Raw genomic sequence first — 19339 nt, forward strand, 5'->3', positions numbered from 1 at the left:
TTCCACAGTATCCAATCTTGGCCCATTAGCTATTTTACTTTGGTTTTTGCGCTTGTTTCCAATTTTGTCGCAAGAACTGTGTTGCTGAGCAATGGTTCTGACACATTGCCTGATCTCAGTTGCAGCCGCACGCCACTTGTGGCTCGACTGCTTACTGGGGTCACACAGGGGTCAAAACCAGCTTCCAGGTCAGCTTCTGATGATTGTGTGTAAAGGACATTGGGATTGCTATGTGCTCAGTGCCAGATTCTGAAAGCATAGACAGTCGGGAGGAACTAAAGGCACATTGTTTCCAGTTGAGATTCAAGGTACAAATAAATCTCAGCATTGCAAATGTTAATCTGTTAACTATTGCCACTCAATGGCCCTGTGCAAGGAATATTTTATACTTAACTCTGTAAGGATCCTAAGCTGCCAGTATGTCAAGTAAACAGGAACTTACTGCAGCCCATATGCAACATAAATCTGGCTGGCGTTGAAACTTTTATCAGCAACAATTCAGTTATGTAGCATTCAGAACAAGAGGAGGCCATTCAGCCCCTTAAGTCTGTTCCTCATTCAATTAAATCATGGCTCATGTATACCTCAACTCTATTTGCCCATCTTTTCGCCATGCTTGTTGATACTCACACTCAACAGAAATCTCAGTCAGAAACATTCCCACTCCCTAGCAATTTACTGAAATGCAAATTCCAATCAAGGTCCCTGCTTTTGATTCCCAGAACAGTTGCTCTCTCCCATTCTCTGTTCCTCTCCTGTCAGATAAGAGGTATCCTAGATTTCTGAACTTTCCACAGAATCCTGGTGATTTCTGCTATTCCTGAGGAGAGAGTGGAATTATTGAAATAAATGTAAAGCTGTATTCCCCTTCAAAACATGAACTTGGCTTTATTTTGAAAGGAGAGTGGGGAGGAGGCTGACAAATTCCCATCCTTCTTGAGTGAATGAAAAATATCTTCGAAATTCTCCCTTAAGGTGCTGGAACTGATAGATGCAGGTACATATTGATTGTCTTTGATTCATGCTGAAAGGGCATTATTAATGGACAGAGAGAAATAAATATTCACCATTTACTAAACTTCAGCTTCAGAGTTTAAAAAAAATGAAAAGCTTGAATAAAAGATAAGGGGCTATTTTAATGTAAAAAATTATCTATTTATTGGGGGCTATTTTTATTGATGCACAGGGGAGCCTTTTAGAAAAGGTTCGGGAATAGTTAAGGTCAAAGCTTTCTCAGAATTGAAATGGGTAAGCTCTACTGGGTTTGGCATAATCATCAATAGGACTCAACTCAGCAAAGGGCGTGCTATTCCATTTAATCTCCAGGGCAAGCAGCTCTGTGTAACAGGCTTTGACACACTCTGTAAGGCTGCAGCAAGTTACCCCGAGCACAGACAGGCCTGCTTTTAATGTGTGTGACAAAATGAGTGAGAGTGAACCAGGTAGGGTCGAAACCATGGTTTTTGTTGTTGATTTGTCAATTGCTTTTTTTGAGGCCAGGATTGGCGTGTTTGTCTTGTAGCCACGAGAGAACTGATGCAATTCATTTTGTTTCACTTTTAACACTTTGTAGACTACAGTAACATCGCTTCATTCAAGGACAGGATATAACTGGGTCATGACAAAACTATGGTCTTTGCTCTTGTTTTCTCAAACTCTACTTCACAATAGTTGGTTTTACAAATACACAAAGAGTGGTTTCTACTTTGCAGAGGGGGTGTGTGCCAGTTTGTCGACACTGATGCTGGTTTCTCTCCATGAATTTGGATACAACTGAGATTTTAAGTGGACAAACATTATTTTTTAAGTCTTCCAGAATTTGATAGTCTTGTTACTTTTAAACAAAGGCCATGATTTGTTGCACTTGAATAATTTGGTGGTTCTCCCCTTTTTGCTAAGCGAAGACAGCAAGAAGCCAACGTATAAACTAACTATGAAAGCTTCCAATCAGATGGAAGAAACAGCACAAGAGCAGATAGCTGTGACTCTGCTTCTCTTGTGCCCTATAAAGCAGGAAAGTAACTGCCCCTCGCTCAATCTCCTGGCTGTGGAATCAAAGTCAGATGACGGTAATCATTCAATGGATGTATGTAGGCTAGCAATCAAGACCGGACTTCAAATCACTATGGCCCATGGTATAGGTCAATCAATGCACGATGAGTGCTAGTGTGTGTGTGTGTGTGTGTGTGTGTGTGTGTTTCAGCAGCGATGCCTTTCAATTGTTGAAGTCTCCTGACACATATTGTCACATCAAGATTGGCACTTCAACAAAGGAAGCAAAAGACTTCCAGTGTCTGTGGAGGTGCACTTCACAATGAATCATTGAGGGGGAGGAGAGAAGGTCAGCGGAAAATGATGAAGGCTGAATGAAACCTCAGCTCATCAGATACACAATAGGGCTGAATTGTACTTCGAGGGGCTGCAGATAGCTGATCGGTTTAACACTGTCTTCCCATGGTTTTTACTGGAGGTGGGTACAAAACATTGATGATTCTCTTTGATCAGTTGTTGCATTACTGTCAGAAATTCACTGACAGGTTACAATGGAAAGGAATGGAAATCACATGAGAGTTTGCGGATAGTTAATTTGCAAATGAGTCAAAGAATGTGAAGTTGTGCAACAGCCAGAATTTGACTTGCCTTCCATTGCCACTTTAAGAGCGTTTTACTCGAAGACAACATTGTAGGATTGGTTTGTAACCATAGGAACTGGAATTCCTGCCCGGAAGAATTAGTTACAATTGCTTTTTAGTCAGAAAGTTTCACTTGCAGTTCAGAAGAACCGGCAGTCTTGGAAATGATAGGTAAATTATGGGAATGAGGACATGACAGCAATGCAAATACCGGAGGCATTTAATTTCAGGGATAAAGCAAAAGCTTTTATCTGATTCATGCTGAGGAGCAAAGGGATGGTTAATGGAATTAATACTCTATTTAATGGGATTAACTTCCATCAGCAGAAGCATGCACATGCTGGTGAAGTAAGAGAAAACTGAAGTGAAGCAATGGATTAAATTGTGCCCTTTGAATGAAGGTGGAGTGGAAATACCTTTCCCAGCAGGTGCGAGGAGAGTAGAGAGAAATACAAAACGCAACTGAGGACAATAAAGGCAAGGATTAGGAATGTTACAAATTATAATGGTGAACTATTGTAGCAATGGTGGACTATTTTCCAGTTCTGTCAAAGTCAGGAATCAATCAAAGGCCGCATTGTTTTTTGGAGAGATTTATTAGGTCAACTTAGGTCTGAGGCCAGATAAATGAGTACTGAGTGAACCAGGTATTTTACATCAATTTTCACTTCTAAAGGTGATGGTGTCGCCCTAGTGTAGATGAATTGGAGAGCTCAAGTGGCTTTAATTGGGGAAACCTCAGAAACTGAAGATTGAGATTGGGATAATTGAATCTGATCCAAAAACACAGGGTGCTGCAGGAAATGGAAACCGTTGACTCATGTAACCAAGAATTTGCCAAAATATGCGTTAGCTCCCATCAGATTAGAAGGTTCGTGTGGTCCTATAATTTAAGAAAGGGAAGAAATTAGACACTGGCAGTTGTCAGTTTGACATTGGGTAAGCATGATATGTGATTTCTGATCACTTGACAAGGTGGACAGTTGCTTATGTTTCTCTACATTGCTTCAGATGGTGTAAGTCCCATCTCACTGACTGAAGTGAATTACTTAAGGAAACATTTGAAATTGTGAATCTTGGCATTCCTGTTGATGTCACTTACCTTGATTTCCATACATTACTCTTTCATGAAAGTTTATCAAAGATTAGAATTTAGAGGATTGTCAGGCAGATATCAGGCTAGATAAGAAATCTTATGAACAAAGGGCTTTGTCAAGGGGAAGGATTTGAATGCAGCATGATCATAACTGGGTACCATTACTGGGACATATGCTTTTCACCAGCTTGATCCCTAATTTGGATGAGTGTGCTCTAGCAACTCATTTCACTGTTAACAGATCATATAAAAATGTACATAATGATGAATAATTCAGATGAAATAATCAGCCAATTTACATAGAGGATGAAGCTGTCTTTGTGAATGGCATTTGCCCTAAACAATACAAATCATTGTCAATGGTTGTCCCTTGTTTCAAGGATGGCATTGACTGAGGGTAGTGGTGGGTTTCTGCCAGGAGTCTTCTTGTGACTGGGCACAAGTCAATCTATAGATCATTGGCACATGATGCAGGACACCTCATAAAGTATTGTGATCAGCAGTGCTGTATTAGGTTTCTTTTATTTCCATTCATCTATCTCTTTACTGAGTTCTTGGAATTCCAGGTGTGATTAAGCTTGTTGGAAAAATTAAAGCCTTGTAGAATCAGCCACAATCAGATCAGACATGAACTCACCAAATCAGAGAAGAGGATCAATGGGCCAAATGGTCTAATCCTGCTTTTAATTCATATGTTCATATTCTGAATGATCGGTAGCAAGCCCTTTCTTGGTCTTTCTGGTCAGTACCTCAGTGTTACAGTGTTCACATTATGTAGTTTTACCCCTTACAGGTGGCAGCAGTGTCAAGAATGATTTAGAAATGCAGTGAGGAGAGCAATTACTGTTAGTGTACATGTAGAGACATCCTGGTTTCTCTGAATATGCTCAGACTTTGACCTTTTTTTTTGGTGTCGACCTGTCAGAGACAAACTGGTTGGAAAATTGCAATTGGCACTGTAAAGTGAAACATTAATTTAAAATTCAGAGGAACACTTACAACAGTGTTAGCAGTTAAAGCATTTGTTGCCTGCAAATTTCACTAAGATCTAAAACGGTTATGTCCATTGTTCTGTTTACTCTTTATGACAGTAGTGATTGGGATATCTGTTCTCGACAACTATAACACTTTCAATCTACATTTTCACTAGCGCATAAACAAAATTTTCATTTGAAAGTAAGCAAATGCAGCAACTCCTTACAGCATTGGATGGTTCCAGAGTGTTGAAAAAAAATGGACAAGAACCTGAAGAGAAAACATAAATACAGTCATGCAGAGATAAAGTCATATGACGAGTGATGTTGCTCTTTCAGAGAGCCGGCACAGGCACAGTAGCCTAAAGGCCCGAGTCTGTGCTGAAACCATTTTATTCTAAAGTGAGTATCCCTGTTTTGGAATGGAGGGAAGGCCCACGCATTTCCTGGTACTAAAGATATCAAGGGAAAGTGATAAAACAGCAATGAAGTAGAGGTCAGCATGGTTGAACAGTCTGGAACAGCTGAATGACCTACTCTGCTCCTATATCCTATGTTTGTGTTTTCCTCATTGGATACTTGATCCCCAGTTGACTGGAGATCTGCAGTCCTTGTTTTTACCTGGAGATAAGAAAGAGTTCAGTGGCAAGAGGTGAATGAAAGAGCTAACAACAAGCTCATGTTCAAAGATACATCGTGATCATGGTTTCTTGCTGGAACACCCTGCTCCCCATAAAAACTTGACAGCGTTACTCAGACAGGATCGTACTCTAATGTATTTTGCTGCCCCTCTCTTGTACACAGTGTCCCCTGCTGCTGAGCGTCTGAGATACATTCTGGGAGAAGACGATGATGGCCCAACTCCAACGCTTTTCACAGAGATGGATACCCTGCAGCATGATGGAGTTGAGTTAGAATGGAAGGAATCTGCCAGGTGAGCAATGGAAGTTCAATGATGTTTACTTCTATTGAACGAACCTCTGTTATGCAATTCTACAACTTTGTAATTCTAATCACCAGCCATTATGATGGTGCAGTTGCTGTGCAAACAGGCAAGCAGTGATTTGCAGGGTTGCTATCACTGTGTTTGAAGTATACAGGAACCATGCAAAATAAGTTGCAAAAGCAAAACAAATAAGATTAATGTCACACAAGTCTATCATCAGAACCAGTTCTCTAAATGGTCCTGAAGTCGGCTAAGACTGTGCAGTAGAACTAAAGAAAATGAAGAAGTGTCCGTTTTCTCATCAGGCAATCTTGACTGTCAGAATCTCTCTCATTTATTTTTGCTGGGAATGTAACTCAAGAGTGGCATGACAGTTACTCAGGCTATTGAGACCAACATTCAGCACACAAATTTGAAACGTCAAGAGCTGCTTAGCTTCCTTGTGTGAATCATTGCCATGGTAATGAAGATCCAGGCTATCTTTACAAAGGAAGAAGGAGCACCTGATTGGTGGGGTTAAGGGGGGAGGAGGGGGAGGAGAAATGCCAAATTGGAGAGCCCGCTGAAAGCAGGCAAGGGGGTTGCAATTCACGATTAGCCAGTGCCCATTCATTGTCATGCAGGCAGCATGCCAACTTCACACTGCCTGCTCATTTGAATGATTGCTGTGTGCAGCTATTGCTAACCATGCTGTTCATTGGCTGGATACATCAGCAGGGGGCTCAAAATTGTAACTTCCTCACTGCACTTAAAGCTGGCTTGCACTGTTCAGATCTTGCCTGCATCTCTTTAAAGGGAGCTTCACTGAGGTTCGAGCAGCTGCTGACAATTATACATTGAGTTAGTTCAACATGGAAAACAGTGACGAATGGCACAACATTGAAGTTTTCAGACACTGCACCGAAGGGCCCAGAGGAAAGAAGGAGAGATGTTGATGTTGACAAGGAGTGTGGAAACCTTCTTGAGGCAGCCGATAACTACTAAACTTGATTGAGGACTATGACATACTGCTGCAGGAAGGTCAGCAATCTCACCCAAGTGGGCAATGATACATCTTCAAATGCTACAGCCTACAAAGTGTGCTGATGGGAGTGGGATGGGGTTACTGGTTAGCTCAGCTGGCTGGAAAATTGTGGTTCAGAAAACACCAGCATCATGGGTTCGATACCTGCTCCAGCCAATGTAGACATGAATCCAGCCTCTCAGAATGGAAGGAAATAATGAATCACCATCGACAAGAACAGCCAGGAGAACAGCTCAGGAGGAACCATCAGCGAAAATGACCCAAGAATCTGTCTTCAGGTAGAGGACACATGACAGTGACATCACTAGACTCAGATACCACTCAATTCACCGCACTGCCATCTTACACTAACAAACAATATCCACCAGTCAGCACTCATAACCCACCTTTGTAGCTTCACCTCACCTTCACTCACTTAACATTACTGCATGCTTTACACTGCCATCCCACAGCTTGTGCACACTGCCAGCTACCTAAGCATGGCAGCTACAACAGCAAAACTACATTGGACAACACTCACTGAGACACGTGGCTCTTTCTTGCAGAAAATGGTGGTGGACAATTAGAACTAACTGTAGGGGGACAAATATGCCTGCATCTTCCAAATCCCATTGAGGAGATGGTGTTGGGCATTTATGATCGCCAGAGTTCAGACTTCGGTGAACAGCCAGAATGAGACTGTCAAAGATCACACTATCTTCAAACCTAGTTCTGTTTCACACATCCCACTTAACACCCATAATACAATGTCTGCTGTACACTTGGATCTCTTACTCCCCACAACATCCTGCACCTCAACTTTATTCTTGTGTCTTTTCCTTCCAGGTACACCAAGAGATGCAACCTAATCAGGGAGTGGGGGAAGAAAAGAAAGACACATCACTTGTTTGACAGTTACAGGTTCCAACTCAGATACTGAGAGGCTTGAGTAGAGGTGGAATCTGTTCATGGTGAGACACTGGGCAGAAGAGAGCAGCAAGGGCAGGGGGCAAAAATAGCACTGATGCCAGTTCAACAAAGGGTAGGCACACACATAAATCCCTCTGCACAGGACTTAGATGAGGACATCCCTGAGGTAGCTTACAGAAGAACAGTGGCAAACGGACAAAATGAACAGTTTGAGGCAGTGGGAAGTCTGCCAGAAACAGTCGATCTCAAGGAGCAAGGATGGAATCCTGCAATCACTAGGCATAGAGCGTTCAGGAAAACTTGGAGAACATCCCCTCCAGTATGGATGAGTAATGAACTCTGTTCTCACACTTGAAGTATGACAACACACAAGCATGAGAGAAAGTGAGGACTGCAGATGACGGAGATCAGAGTGCAGAGATCCAAGGAGCAGGAGAATTGATGTTTCAGGCATAAGCTTCCTGATGAAGGGCTTATGCCCGAAATGTTGATTCTCCTGCTCCTCAGATGCTGCCTGACCTGCTGTGCTTTTCCAGTACACTAACATGACTGCTGTTTCAACATTCATTGGAGCATCTTTCAACAGTATTGCCTGCTGTTTTGAATCTAAACACTGTGGTACTCCAGAGCTGGTTGCACACTAAACTGAGACTAAACTGCAATAATTGGAGGTCATTCCATTATTTGTTTATTGAAATACACTTTCCAAATACAACTCTTTGAAGTCAATAAAAAAGTGTAATCTGCAACATGAGTGAAATCATAACTTAGGCTTTAGGATTAACAGATTTGCTCTTCTGAAAGGAGCCTTTGTGCCCAACTTAATTATAATTTGCTCTGATACCTATTAATTTTCAAAATGATCAGTCTGCACCAAGGAAACCAGAAATTGTGTTGTAATTGAAATGTGGTTTCTTCAAGCTTTATTTTGAGTTTGGACTGAAGCGTTGGGAGCAAAGACACAACTGTTAAACTGTTCTGGTGTAGTCACCTATAGTAGGGAGTGGAGTCAAAAGATGTGTTTCAAAAGATCAATGGGAAAGTGGTGAGTCCAGTAGGATTGGTTCTTCACAGATGTTCAGGCAGTGGCTATGCTTTTTCAGCACTCCAATGGTGTTTGGGTTTGGGCAATTCCATGTGATCATATTCAAGCTGCCAACATGTCATGAGCAAGGTGGCCAGTGGATATCCCTTCTCACCTAGCTGCTACCCTCTGATTCAGCAAAAGCAAAATAGTGCAGATGCTGAAACTGTGAGATAGAAACATACCTGCTGAGTTCCTCCAGCACCTTATGTTTTTCTCTCTCTCTGATTTAGAATATTGGTTATATAATTTCTGACATCAGTGCCACCAGCATGGCCATTTTCACTGGAACGACCTGAGTTGCCTTTCTCTGCCACCAGTCTTCCTCCTTCGTATTTGTGTAAGTTACAAGAAGTTCTGTGTAAGTTGTGAAGGATGCCCACACAAAGCCTTTGGCAGAATAAAGATTTGATGAAACTGCACCTGAACAGCAATAATGGCTAAATTCATCTAACTTCTGATGAAATGTCATTAATCTAAACAGTACAGGCATGGAGAATTTCCAGCACTTAGTGTGTCCATATTATCGATGTTAGTTGCTTGGTTGAGCCAGTGGGTTGATCCAATAGTTTGGAGGCAGTGGGTTGATCCAATAGTTTGGAGGCGTATTTTTGTTTGTATCTTTGTGCGTTTGCCTATACTTTCCCACCACCCCACAACTGGGGTACATCAGGGCCCAATAACTGTGGTCTAGTGCTCTGGGAGACCCACTGGGCATGGGTAAGGAGCTGAGCTGGCCTGCTGACTATTTCCAGCATTCTCTCAATTGTGTTCCTGATTCCAGCGTCAGCAGCTCTTTGCTTTCATGTAAACCTTGCTATTGCACTTATGCCAGGGTATGGGTCACTCTTCTTAAGACTGAGGATGAGTTTCCTTCCCTCTGGTACTGTGAGTCCTGAGGTGAATAAATAGACCAATGTTGGATCTGCATACCCTGCTTCTAATGCACGTAAAGTTGTGGACAGGAACTGAACTCCTATTTTTAAATATGTACTTAAAGAACCTGTTTGAAATGCGTGTGCTAAATCTTTTTTACTCTCCCTTTCAAGATGGGTAAAATTTGAAGAGAAAGTAGAGGAAGGAGGCGAGAGATGGAGTAAGCCCCATGTGTCTACATTATCTCTGCACAGTCTGTTTGAGCTGCGGACATGTCTCCAGACAGAGACTGTACTGTTAGATTTGGATGGATATTCCTTGCCACAGATCATAGGTAAAACACTGTTTTGTTGTCTTCTGCTATGAAGTGGTTAAAAATCATTCAAACCAAGTAAGTCAGTGCACATGACCTAGAGCATAATCTCTGTGAAACTGTTTCCAATTGAATGAAAATAATGCAGAAAGCCTTCAAGTTTCTCTCGCTGTTCAACGCACCACAACTAACATGATTGTTAATTCTATTAAAAATGACACTCGTCATACATGAAGGTTGCCGAATTGACATTCTGAGAAGATTTGGTTAGGTAGAACTCTTCTGCATTCAAACAGATGCCACAGATGGTTCCTCCTAACAGTATTGGAAATAATGAACAGAGTAGAGAAAGTAAGCTCAGATACAGCAGGATAAGAAGTGGGAAGCTTTGAAACTCAAAAATTAGGAATAGTGCCAGGAATGCAGTAATAGTTGAGGCATGTTGCCAAGAAGGCTTGTTTGGACCAGTGCACTTCATAATGGAAGATTTAACATTGTGGTGAAAATATCAATGGACAGAAACACCTAGAACCATGTCTACCCTCTGAGCTTGTAGGAAAGTTACAGAGGGGTGGAAGGATGTAACTTTGCACACCTCATTCCTTATCTAAGAAAAGAGGGGTCATAGAAAATTTGAAAAGTTTTCTTGTTAGAGGAAAGGATAGGAATAAAAAAATTAAGCCCATTAATGCCCAGCCATTGCGACAAAAAGATGAATATGTCCATGATTACAGATGACATCATTGAGAAGCAAATTGAAGATGGACTTATTAAAGCAGATGTCCGAGAACAGATATCCTACATCCTCCTGAGAAAACATCGTCACCAAACCAAGAAACCCATCCATCGCTCTCTAGTTGACATTGGGAAATCATCGACAACATCATCAGGTAAACTAAACTGTATGATGTGTCATTAATGGCAGGTCCTGAATCAAAAACCAATACTTGGGATGGACTTTATCTGTCTTTTCATTTCTCTGTGATGAACAGTATTTACATTTGGGCTTAGGAGCATCATTCTGACTGTTGCTGGAGAAAATTATTTTTTATCAAAACAATCTGTATTAATTCAGGTTTGAACAGCACCTCACTTCCTTCTAATTTGTCACTATCTTGCCTCACTGATAACCAATACCCTAAATTTAGCAATTCACATAAGATTTGCAGATTAGGTGGACTGGCCATGTTAAATTGCGGTGTAGCATCCATGGATGTGCAGGCTAGATGGGTTAGCGGGTGTAAATGCAGGGTTACGGAGATGGGATGTTCTTCAGAGTTTCATTGCAAACTCGATGGGTTGATTGGCCGCTTTCCTCACTGTAGGCATTCTATGATTCAAATTGTGCATTTTATGAATTATTTTTAAAGGCACTGCTCCCAAACATGTTTCTTGGGTGGGATTTTATGTCTATTAGTTTCTGAATATTCCATGATTTTCTGTGACTAACTTGTACTTGCAGGAACTTGAGACCATTTCTGAAATACATTGGATTGAACATGTTTTTCATTGTCAGTTGAATACCTGACCAAAATGTAGTCATCTTAAGGGAAAGGGGCTGCACTTACAGGAATAGGACTAGGTCATTCAGTCCCTTAGTCCTGTTGCACGGTTAATTTGTGTCAAAAATAAGCTATGCCTCAACTCCATTTGTGAGCCTTTTTACTTGATACCCTGCTTTGAGAGATATCTATTTAACTGTGTCTTGAAAATTTTGATTGACCTCAGCATCAGCAACTGTTTGGGAAAGAGCTGCAGATTTTTCGTCCCTAATCTGTTGCTATCAGTAAATATGGTGAGTTTGAACTGGAAAGGGTACAGGTACAAATTGGCTATTTGTCATGTATTCATAGTGAATCATGGTTGGTCAATCTGGCAAGTTTGCTTGCAACTTTGTGCTGTTTCCAAAAATATCTGACACATGGATAATACAAAGAATTCTGACTGACAGGGCAGTAGGACGTTATGAAGCTCCACCAAACCATGCCAGGGAACAGAATGCAATTGCTCCCGCTGCTGATTTCCTGATGTTTCTGTGAACACTCAAAAGGAAGCACGAGGCAGAAGGATGGCTCCTTCTGGGAAAAGACACTTGAGGGGTGTTAATCTTGCCATATCTCCCTTACATAAAAGCAACCTACTTTAGAACAGGAATGGTGGTGAAACTTGTTGCTTGCCAACTGTCATTTTGATGTGTGGAATAATGTGGGAAGCTTGAAAAGGAGTAGTTGAAACACACACCATCATTTACAAGTGTATGGTTTGACATCTGTAAAGACAATTTTACATTTCACAAATGTATGATCTCCATATCGCTCTTGTTCTGGCATCGTGCACATCCCAATTTTCTTTGCTCCACCATTGGTAGGGATGGCTTCAACTGCCTAGCTTGAAGCTCTGAAATAAACACTTCCATGTCTCTGCCTCCCTCCTTTCTCTAAATAAAATCTATTGCTTGGCTAAATTTCTGGTTACTTGCCATATGTCATCTTATAGAGTCAAAGAGATGTACAGCATGGAAACAGACCCTTTGGTCCAACCCGTCCATGCTGACCCAGATATCCTAATCCAATCCCACCCGCCAGCACCCAGCCCATGTCCCTCCAAAACCTTCCTATTCATATACCCATCCAGATGCCTTTTAAATGCCCTCTAGTTCTGGACACCCCGACCCCAGGGAAAAGACTTTACCTATTTACCCTATCCATGCCCCTCATAATTTTGTAAACCTCTATATGGTCACCCCTCAGCCTCCGACACTCCAGGGAAAACAGCCCCAGCCTGTTCAGCCTCTCCCTATAGTTTAAATCCTCCAAGCCTGGCAAAATCCTTGTAAATCTTTTCTGAACCCTTCACAACATCTTTCCGATAGGAAGGAGACCAGAATTGCATGCAATATTCCATAAGTGGCCTAACCAATGTCCTGTACAGCCGCAACATGACTTACCAACTCCTGTACTCAGTACTCTGACCAATAAAAGAAAGTATACCAAATGCCTTCTTCACTATCCTATCTACCTGCGACTTCACTTTCAAGGAGCTAAGAACCTGCACTCCAAGGTCTCTTTGTTCAGCAACACTCCCTAGGACCTTACCATTAAGTGTATAAGTCCTGCTAAGATTTGCTTTCCCAAAATGCAGCACCTCATATTTATCTGAATTAAACTCCATCTGCCACTTCTCAGCCCATTGGCCCATCTGGTCCAGGTCCTGTTGTAATCTGAGGTAACCCTCTTCGCTGTCCACTACAGCTCCAATTTTGGCGTCATCTGCAAACTTACTAACTGTACCTCTTATGCACACATCCAAATCATTTATGTAAATGACAAAACGTAGAGGACCCAGCACCGATCCTTGTGGCACTCCACTGGACACAGGCCTCCAGTCTGAAAAATAACCCTCCATCACCACCCTCTGTCTTCCACCTTTGAGCCAGCTCTGTATCCAAATGGCTAGTTCTCCCTGTATTCCATGAGATCTAACCTTGCTAACCAGTCTCCCATGGGGAACCTTGTCGAACACCTTACTGAAGTCCACATAGATCACATATACCGCTCTGCCCTCATCAATCCTTCGGTGTAAAATTTGAAGGAAACGCATGTGAAAATGTTTGCAACACGTTGTTGAGTGAAAAGGTACCGTCTCAAAGCAAGTCGTTGTTGTTATATTTCATCAGTGCTCCAGATGATGCTGGCAACATACATGAATGGGAAAGACAGGTGGGGAGTTTAAGAAGGACTCAATTTTCAATCTTAGCTGGTGTGAGTTTTCTGGCCCTGAAGAATCTGCAGCCTGGCTGAACCAGAAAAATGTGGCTGGTGTACAAAATGGTGGTTGTCTTATAGATGGTCAAAGGTTAAGGCAGCAGCTTACTATGTATTCTGTATTGTTAGAATGCTGGCACTGACAGCTGAAAGGTGAAATACATCCCATTGTCCAATAATAAAAGATGAGGAGACAATCTTGTTTCATTGCCACGATTCTTTCATGCACACGCATTGCAATGATTCCCTTCCTACTGTTATATATATTGTTTCTTTCCTTACTAACTGTTTGAATTACCACATTACCTACAGCTCGCAGTCCCAACCGAATCCCTGGCATTGGGACAAACTTTTACCGCTCTACTGAAGACTTGAGACTGAGGCAGGCTGCCAGTTATGGATGGCTACGTAAGTCACCTATGGAAGTTATCCAGTGACCAGCTAACTAAGATGAAGGCACCACATGTAGCCTACATGCATGCATCCTTTCCTTGGTTAATGCCCAGACAAAGTATTCGCCAATAAATTGAAGGATTTCAAATGCCAACTTTTTCTTTTCACTGTCTTCTCAACTCTTTTTTTCTGTTAAGGTATATCTACGTGCATTCCAAATTACATGATGTGGCTTTGTTTTTTTCCACATTGCAGGTCGTGCTCAAAGCAGAAGCATGAATGACATCGCAGATACTCCCAGCACAGATCAGGTCAGTCTCAACCATGTGACAATGGATGGAAATCATCATCATGAACTCATGCCCTGAACGTCAGAATTTTCATGGACCCCTGAAGACATGTAATCTCCTAACACACATCACAGATTTGTAGTTAAACCAGTAACACTTGCATCATTGTGTTAGCTCATTTTTCCTGACACAAGGTATGTATAGTGAGGCAATCCACTCCCTCCTGGGGGCAAAGATTTCAGGTTGCTGTATTTGTCAAGCTGTAGTAAGAACATTTGTAAGTGACCTCAGGTCCTCTACTTGTGAAGAAAACCACAAAAAAATTAACTTGAATTGCTTCTCCTGAAAAGGATTTCATGAGCCTTTCCTAGTGTGCAGGGTGTTCTAGCTAAGTGCGTAAAGAAATGGTTGAGCAACAGGAGACAGAGTAGTAGTTGAAGGGAGTTTCTTGAAATGGGGAAAGGTGACCATTGGTGTTCCACAGGATCAGTGCTGGGGCCACTGTTGTCTATGGTATACATAAATGATCTGGAAGAGGGCATTGTTGGTCTAATCAGTAAGTTTGCAGATGACACGAAAATTGGTGGAGTAGCAGAAAGCATAGGGGACTGTCAAAGAATACAGGAGAATACATATAGAGTGGAGAGTTGGGTGGGGAAGTGGCAGATGAAGTTCCATCCAGACAAATTTGAGGTTTTAGGAAGTCTAATTGTAGAGCGAACTAGACTGTAAAGTTCATGAGCACAGAGATCTGGGAGTTCAGGTCCATTGTACCCTGAAGGTGGCTGCACAGGTGGATAGAGTGGTCAAGAAGGCATATGGTATGCTTGCCTTCATCAGACAGCGTATTGAGTATAAGAGCTGGGAGGTCATGTTAAAATTGTACAAGACTTTGGTTTGGCCACATTTAGAATATTGTGCACAGTTCTGGTTGCCACATTACCAAAAGGATGTGGACACTTTGGAGAGGGTGCAGAGAAGGTTTATGAGGATGTTGCCTGGTATGGAAGGTGCTAGCTATGAAGAGAGGTTGAGCAGGTTAGGACTGTTTTAATTATAAAAAAGGAGATTGAGGGTGGATCTGATTGAGGTCTACAAAATCATGAAGGGTATAGACAGGGTGGATAGAGAAAAGCTTTTTTCCCAAGGTGAGAGATTCAATAACAAGTGTTCAAGGTGAAAGGTGAAAAGTTTAAGGTGGATACACATGCAAAGTATTTTACACAGAGGGTAGTAGGTGCCTGGAACATGTTGCCAGAAGAGGTAGTAGAGGCAGGCATGGTAGGTTAATTTAAGTTGCATCTAGACAGATGCATGGATAGGTGGGGAGCAGAGGGATACAGATCCTTAGAAATTGGGCGACAGGTTTAGACAGTGGATTGGATCATCTCAGGCTTGGAGGGCCAAAGGGCCTGTTCCTGGGCTGTAAATTTTCTTTGTTCTTTGTTCTTTGAGCCCTGCTCCAAGTCAGTATGTGTGGACTTCAAATTAAATACAGCAATGCCCCTCCTGCCCTACTGTTTTTGGTTAGCAACTGGATAAATGGATCAAGGACACAGCATGTGGTGGTAGAATTTGCAATGTTGATGTCATGGTTTACTTGTTAGACAAGTAACAAATTATACCATTGATAAATTCCCATGTCTTCCCATATCTGAGGAATTCATGTGCAGTGTGTTTTCTGGGTTGGGCTCTCAAAACTTCCAAGTAATTAGCAATGAAAATAATGCATAAATCCCATAAAATGTTAACAGCAGCCTTTGATCTTTCACTAGGATTTTTTTCAATTCTTTCACAGGATTGGGGCATTGCTGCTGAGGCCAGCATTTATTGCTCATCCCTAATTGCTCTTGGGAAGGTGGTAATGAGCTACAGTTCTTGGAATGTAGGGAGACCCCCAGTACTCTTAGTGAGGGAGTTGCAGGAGTCTGATCTAGCAACACTGAGGAATGGCAATCTAGTTTCAAGGCAGGATGTGACGTGGAGGGAAACTTGTGGTCCACAGTTTTCCCATCTGCTCCTCCTAGCTGGGAAAGGTCATTGGTTTGGAAGGTGCTGTCAATGGAGCCTTATCAAGTTGCAGCTTGTACATGGGACACTCTACTGGAGTGAATGCAGAAGGTGGTGAATTATTTTGTTTCTTTATTTTGTTGAATGGATGTAAGTGCTGCTGAAGGGTGTTGTTGCCAATTCTTAATTAACCTCGAACTGTCCAGACCATTTTGGAAAGTAGTTAAGAGCCAACCACATTCCATTGTAAGTGTGAGTGGATAAGTGAATGAGATGGGCTTTTATAATAATTGATATAATAATAATATTAAAATAATATTATTATTTTATAATAATACAATCATGTTCTCATGGTCACTAGCTTTATATTATGGATTTTATGAGCTGAATTGAAATTCCACCCCTGGATAGATTTGAAACCCCCTCCTAATGGCATTAACCTAGATTTTTGAATTATTGATCCAGTGACATGACCACTCACTCTCACATTTCCCCTTGAAAAGGATAGGGTACTGATGGAATGGCTGCTTTATCCTGGATGGTGTCAAGCTTCTTGAGTATTATTGGAGCTGCACCCATCCAGGCAAGCGGGGATTATTCCATCACAATCCTGACTTGTGTCTTGTAGATAATGGACTGTGCTGCAGCAGATTCATATTTAGATTTTATCTTTATGTGGGCTTGTGTTGTGAGGGTTGTCAATACCTAGACTTTCCTTTAAACCAATCAATAAGTAGCCTCCGTTCCCATCCAGACCATCCGATATACTTGTAATGTCTTGAACCTCACAATTTAGCTGGACCCCTGAAGTCATGTAATCTCCTAATACATATCAGCCAGGATATGTGCATGGGCAGAGCATGCTCACGTAGTTGAATGGCTCATTCCAGTTATTTTGGTTTCATGAGAGAGGCAACAAAACATTAGAAATCCACATTAATGAGGACAAAAAGTGGAAAGTTTCACTCTGACCCATTTTGCAGATCAAACTACCCCAAAAGCATTCTCTGGCCCTGTTAAATACTACATTGGAGTAACTCTCATGAATGTGTAGAATCACTAAAGGAATTTTTAAAAGTCATTCTTATTGTACTACACTTTAGATGAGAGGGAACATATCAGTAATGAACTGAAACCTCTCTCAAGAAAGCAGATACCTCTGCAACATCTCTCAGATGGCAGGAGTGATGACCTGCAACATGTGAAAGTTCAGACTAGACAGGTTACTTTCAAAAGACAGTTTTAATTTTAAATCTTATAAACTTTCAAATTAAGTCATATTCTCCCTCTGTCTACACAGAGTATACCACAGAAATTAGTCATGGATAGTTGACATAGTGAACTCTTTTTTTGGTGAATTTCATCTTGAACCTTAATTGTACTAACCTCACATTATGTGGAGTATGAACATTCACTCAGTTCCTTCACGCTACTGGACTCCAAACCTTCCTTGTGCTGAAGGCAATATTCAAAAACATAAGCATAATAGCAATATCGTGCATAATACTAGAACAATAATTGAACACTGAACACTGAGGTGAAGAATTTTTCCAACACACTCACTCTTGTTGGGAGATGACTGCTTCAAAGCCTGCTGCAAGTGATTATTCTTCATTTGTGAGCTGAGGCAGAGAGCTCATCAGACAGCAGTGAGAGCAATGGTTCATGCTTCTGTTCCCTGGCACCGAATGTTGAGAGCAGTTAACTCAGTACAGTATAAGAATCAAACCAGGTGCTATCAGATTTGCAGTAAAACAGATGATCCTTTCATCCATGTTTTAGGAGAACAGTATCCTTTCTCTAAACGAAGCACAGCTACCTTATTAAATATAAACATGAAAGCACTGATATTGAGTGACAAGAAGAACAGACATGTACAATAACTCAATCTAATTCAACTCAAGACTTATACTAAGTTACTAAATAAACCCATGTTGAATCTACCTGGCATTCATATTGACAATAAACATTTCTTACTGTGATTTCCAAAGTTAGTATCTTAGAAAAAAAACTTATAGAAGTGTAGTCAAAAATACCTTCAAGTTTTATTAAATATGTCACATTTTTGAATTGTTAATCAGATTATGAAGTAGCAGGTTGCCACTGATTGAAATCATGAGGGTGAAGCTTAATTCTGCACTTACATTCTTGACCTCACACCCGGCTTATCGACCTCACTATGTTGGCTGGCTTAATGAACAATATAGAGTCCAGCATTGGCCAACATCTGTGGGGAGCTAATGCAAAGATTTCTTAATTTAATTTGCAAAGTAAATTTGAACCTCAGATACTGTGTTTTAGAATTATAGATTCAGAGATGGACATTCACTGCAAATTATTTTTTAAGGAGGAAGCTTAGTTCTTAAACAAACTCTGGCTCTTCATTTTTAAGTATCTTTCTCAGAATTTTAGTTTTGTTTTAGTCATGTCGGTAGCTTTAACCATGTGCTGGAAAAGTTACTGTTGTTTGCTAATTGTTGGTTCACTTGTCTGAGCATGATGAAGTTCGGAGTTGTGGGGATGGTGGTTATCAGTTAGCTCAATTGATTGGATGGCTGGTTCATGATGCAGAGTGATGTCAAAAACATAATTTCAATTCCCACACTAGCAGAAGTCCTGTCTTCTCAAACTTACCCCTCACCTGAGGCATGGTGACCCTCAGGTTAAACTCGTCATTCCTCATTCATCTCTCAAGTCAGAGCAGTCATCTGCGACTATGGTGACTACTATTATAGGTGAGGCAATGTAATGAAAACACACAATTAAAAGCACGATGCTGGAAATCTGAAATAAACACAGAAATTTTCTGAACTTCTGACAAAGTCAGAACAGATTTGAAATACTGAATTAGTTTCTATCTCCACAGGTAGAGTTGAGTTTCTCCAGCATTTTTGTGTTTGTGTCACTGCACACAAGATCTTGGAAACTCACCTCAAGTGTTGAGTTTGGGTGGATGTGAGCACACACATCTTTCTTTGTCGAACTCGCCATTATTTTGTGAAAATCTCCTCAAGCAAGTGTTCCTAA

General features: G+C 41.3%; 1 protein-coding gene across 8 annotated transcripts in view; it reads left to right on the plus strand.

Annotated features, from left to right (window-relative positions):
* LOC122543141 (electrogenic sodium bicarbonate cotransporter 4-like) overlaps positions 1-19339 on the plus strand; it is a 76711-nt gene that overhangs the window by 18131 nt on the left and 39241 nt on the right. For 6 of the 8 annotated variants that reach the window (XM_043681492.2, XM_043681497.2, XM_043681498.2 and 3 more), the window contains exons 4-8: positions 5508-5637; positions 9716-9876; positions 10590-10745; positions 13932-14027; positions 14268-14323. In XM_043681492.2, the coding sequence (XP_043537427.2) occupies positions 5508-5637; positions 9716-9876; positions 10590-10745; positions 13932-14027; positions 14268-14323 (599 nt within the window). Of the gene's footprint in view, positions 1-1355; positions 1443-5507; positions 5638-9715; positions 9877-10589; positions 10746-13931; positions 14028-14267; positions 14324-19339 lie in introns of those variants that run through there. The other 2 variants (XM_043681500.2, XM_043681494.2) reach the window with 2 other exon arrangements.

This window comes from Chiloscyllium plagiosum, unplaced genomic scaffold (assembly GCF_037043375.1).
Source record: "Chiloscyllium plagiosum isolate Xiang-an unplaced genomic scaffold, Cpla_swu_hap1 HiC_scaffold_48, whole genome shotgun sequence".
NCBI lineage: Eukaryota > Metazoa > Chordata > Chondrichthyes > Orectolobiformes > Hemiscylliidae > Chiloscyllium > Chiloscyllium plagiosum.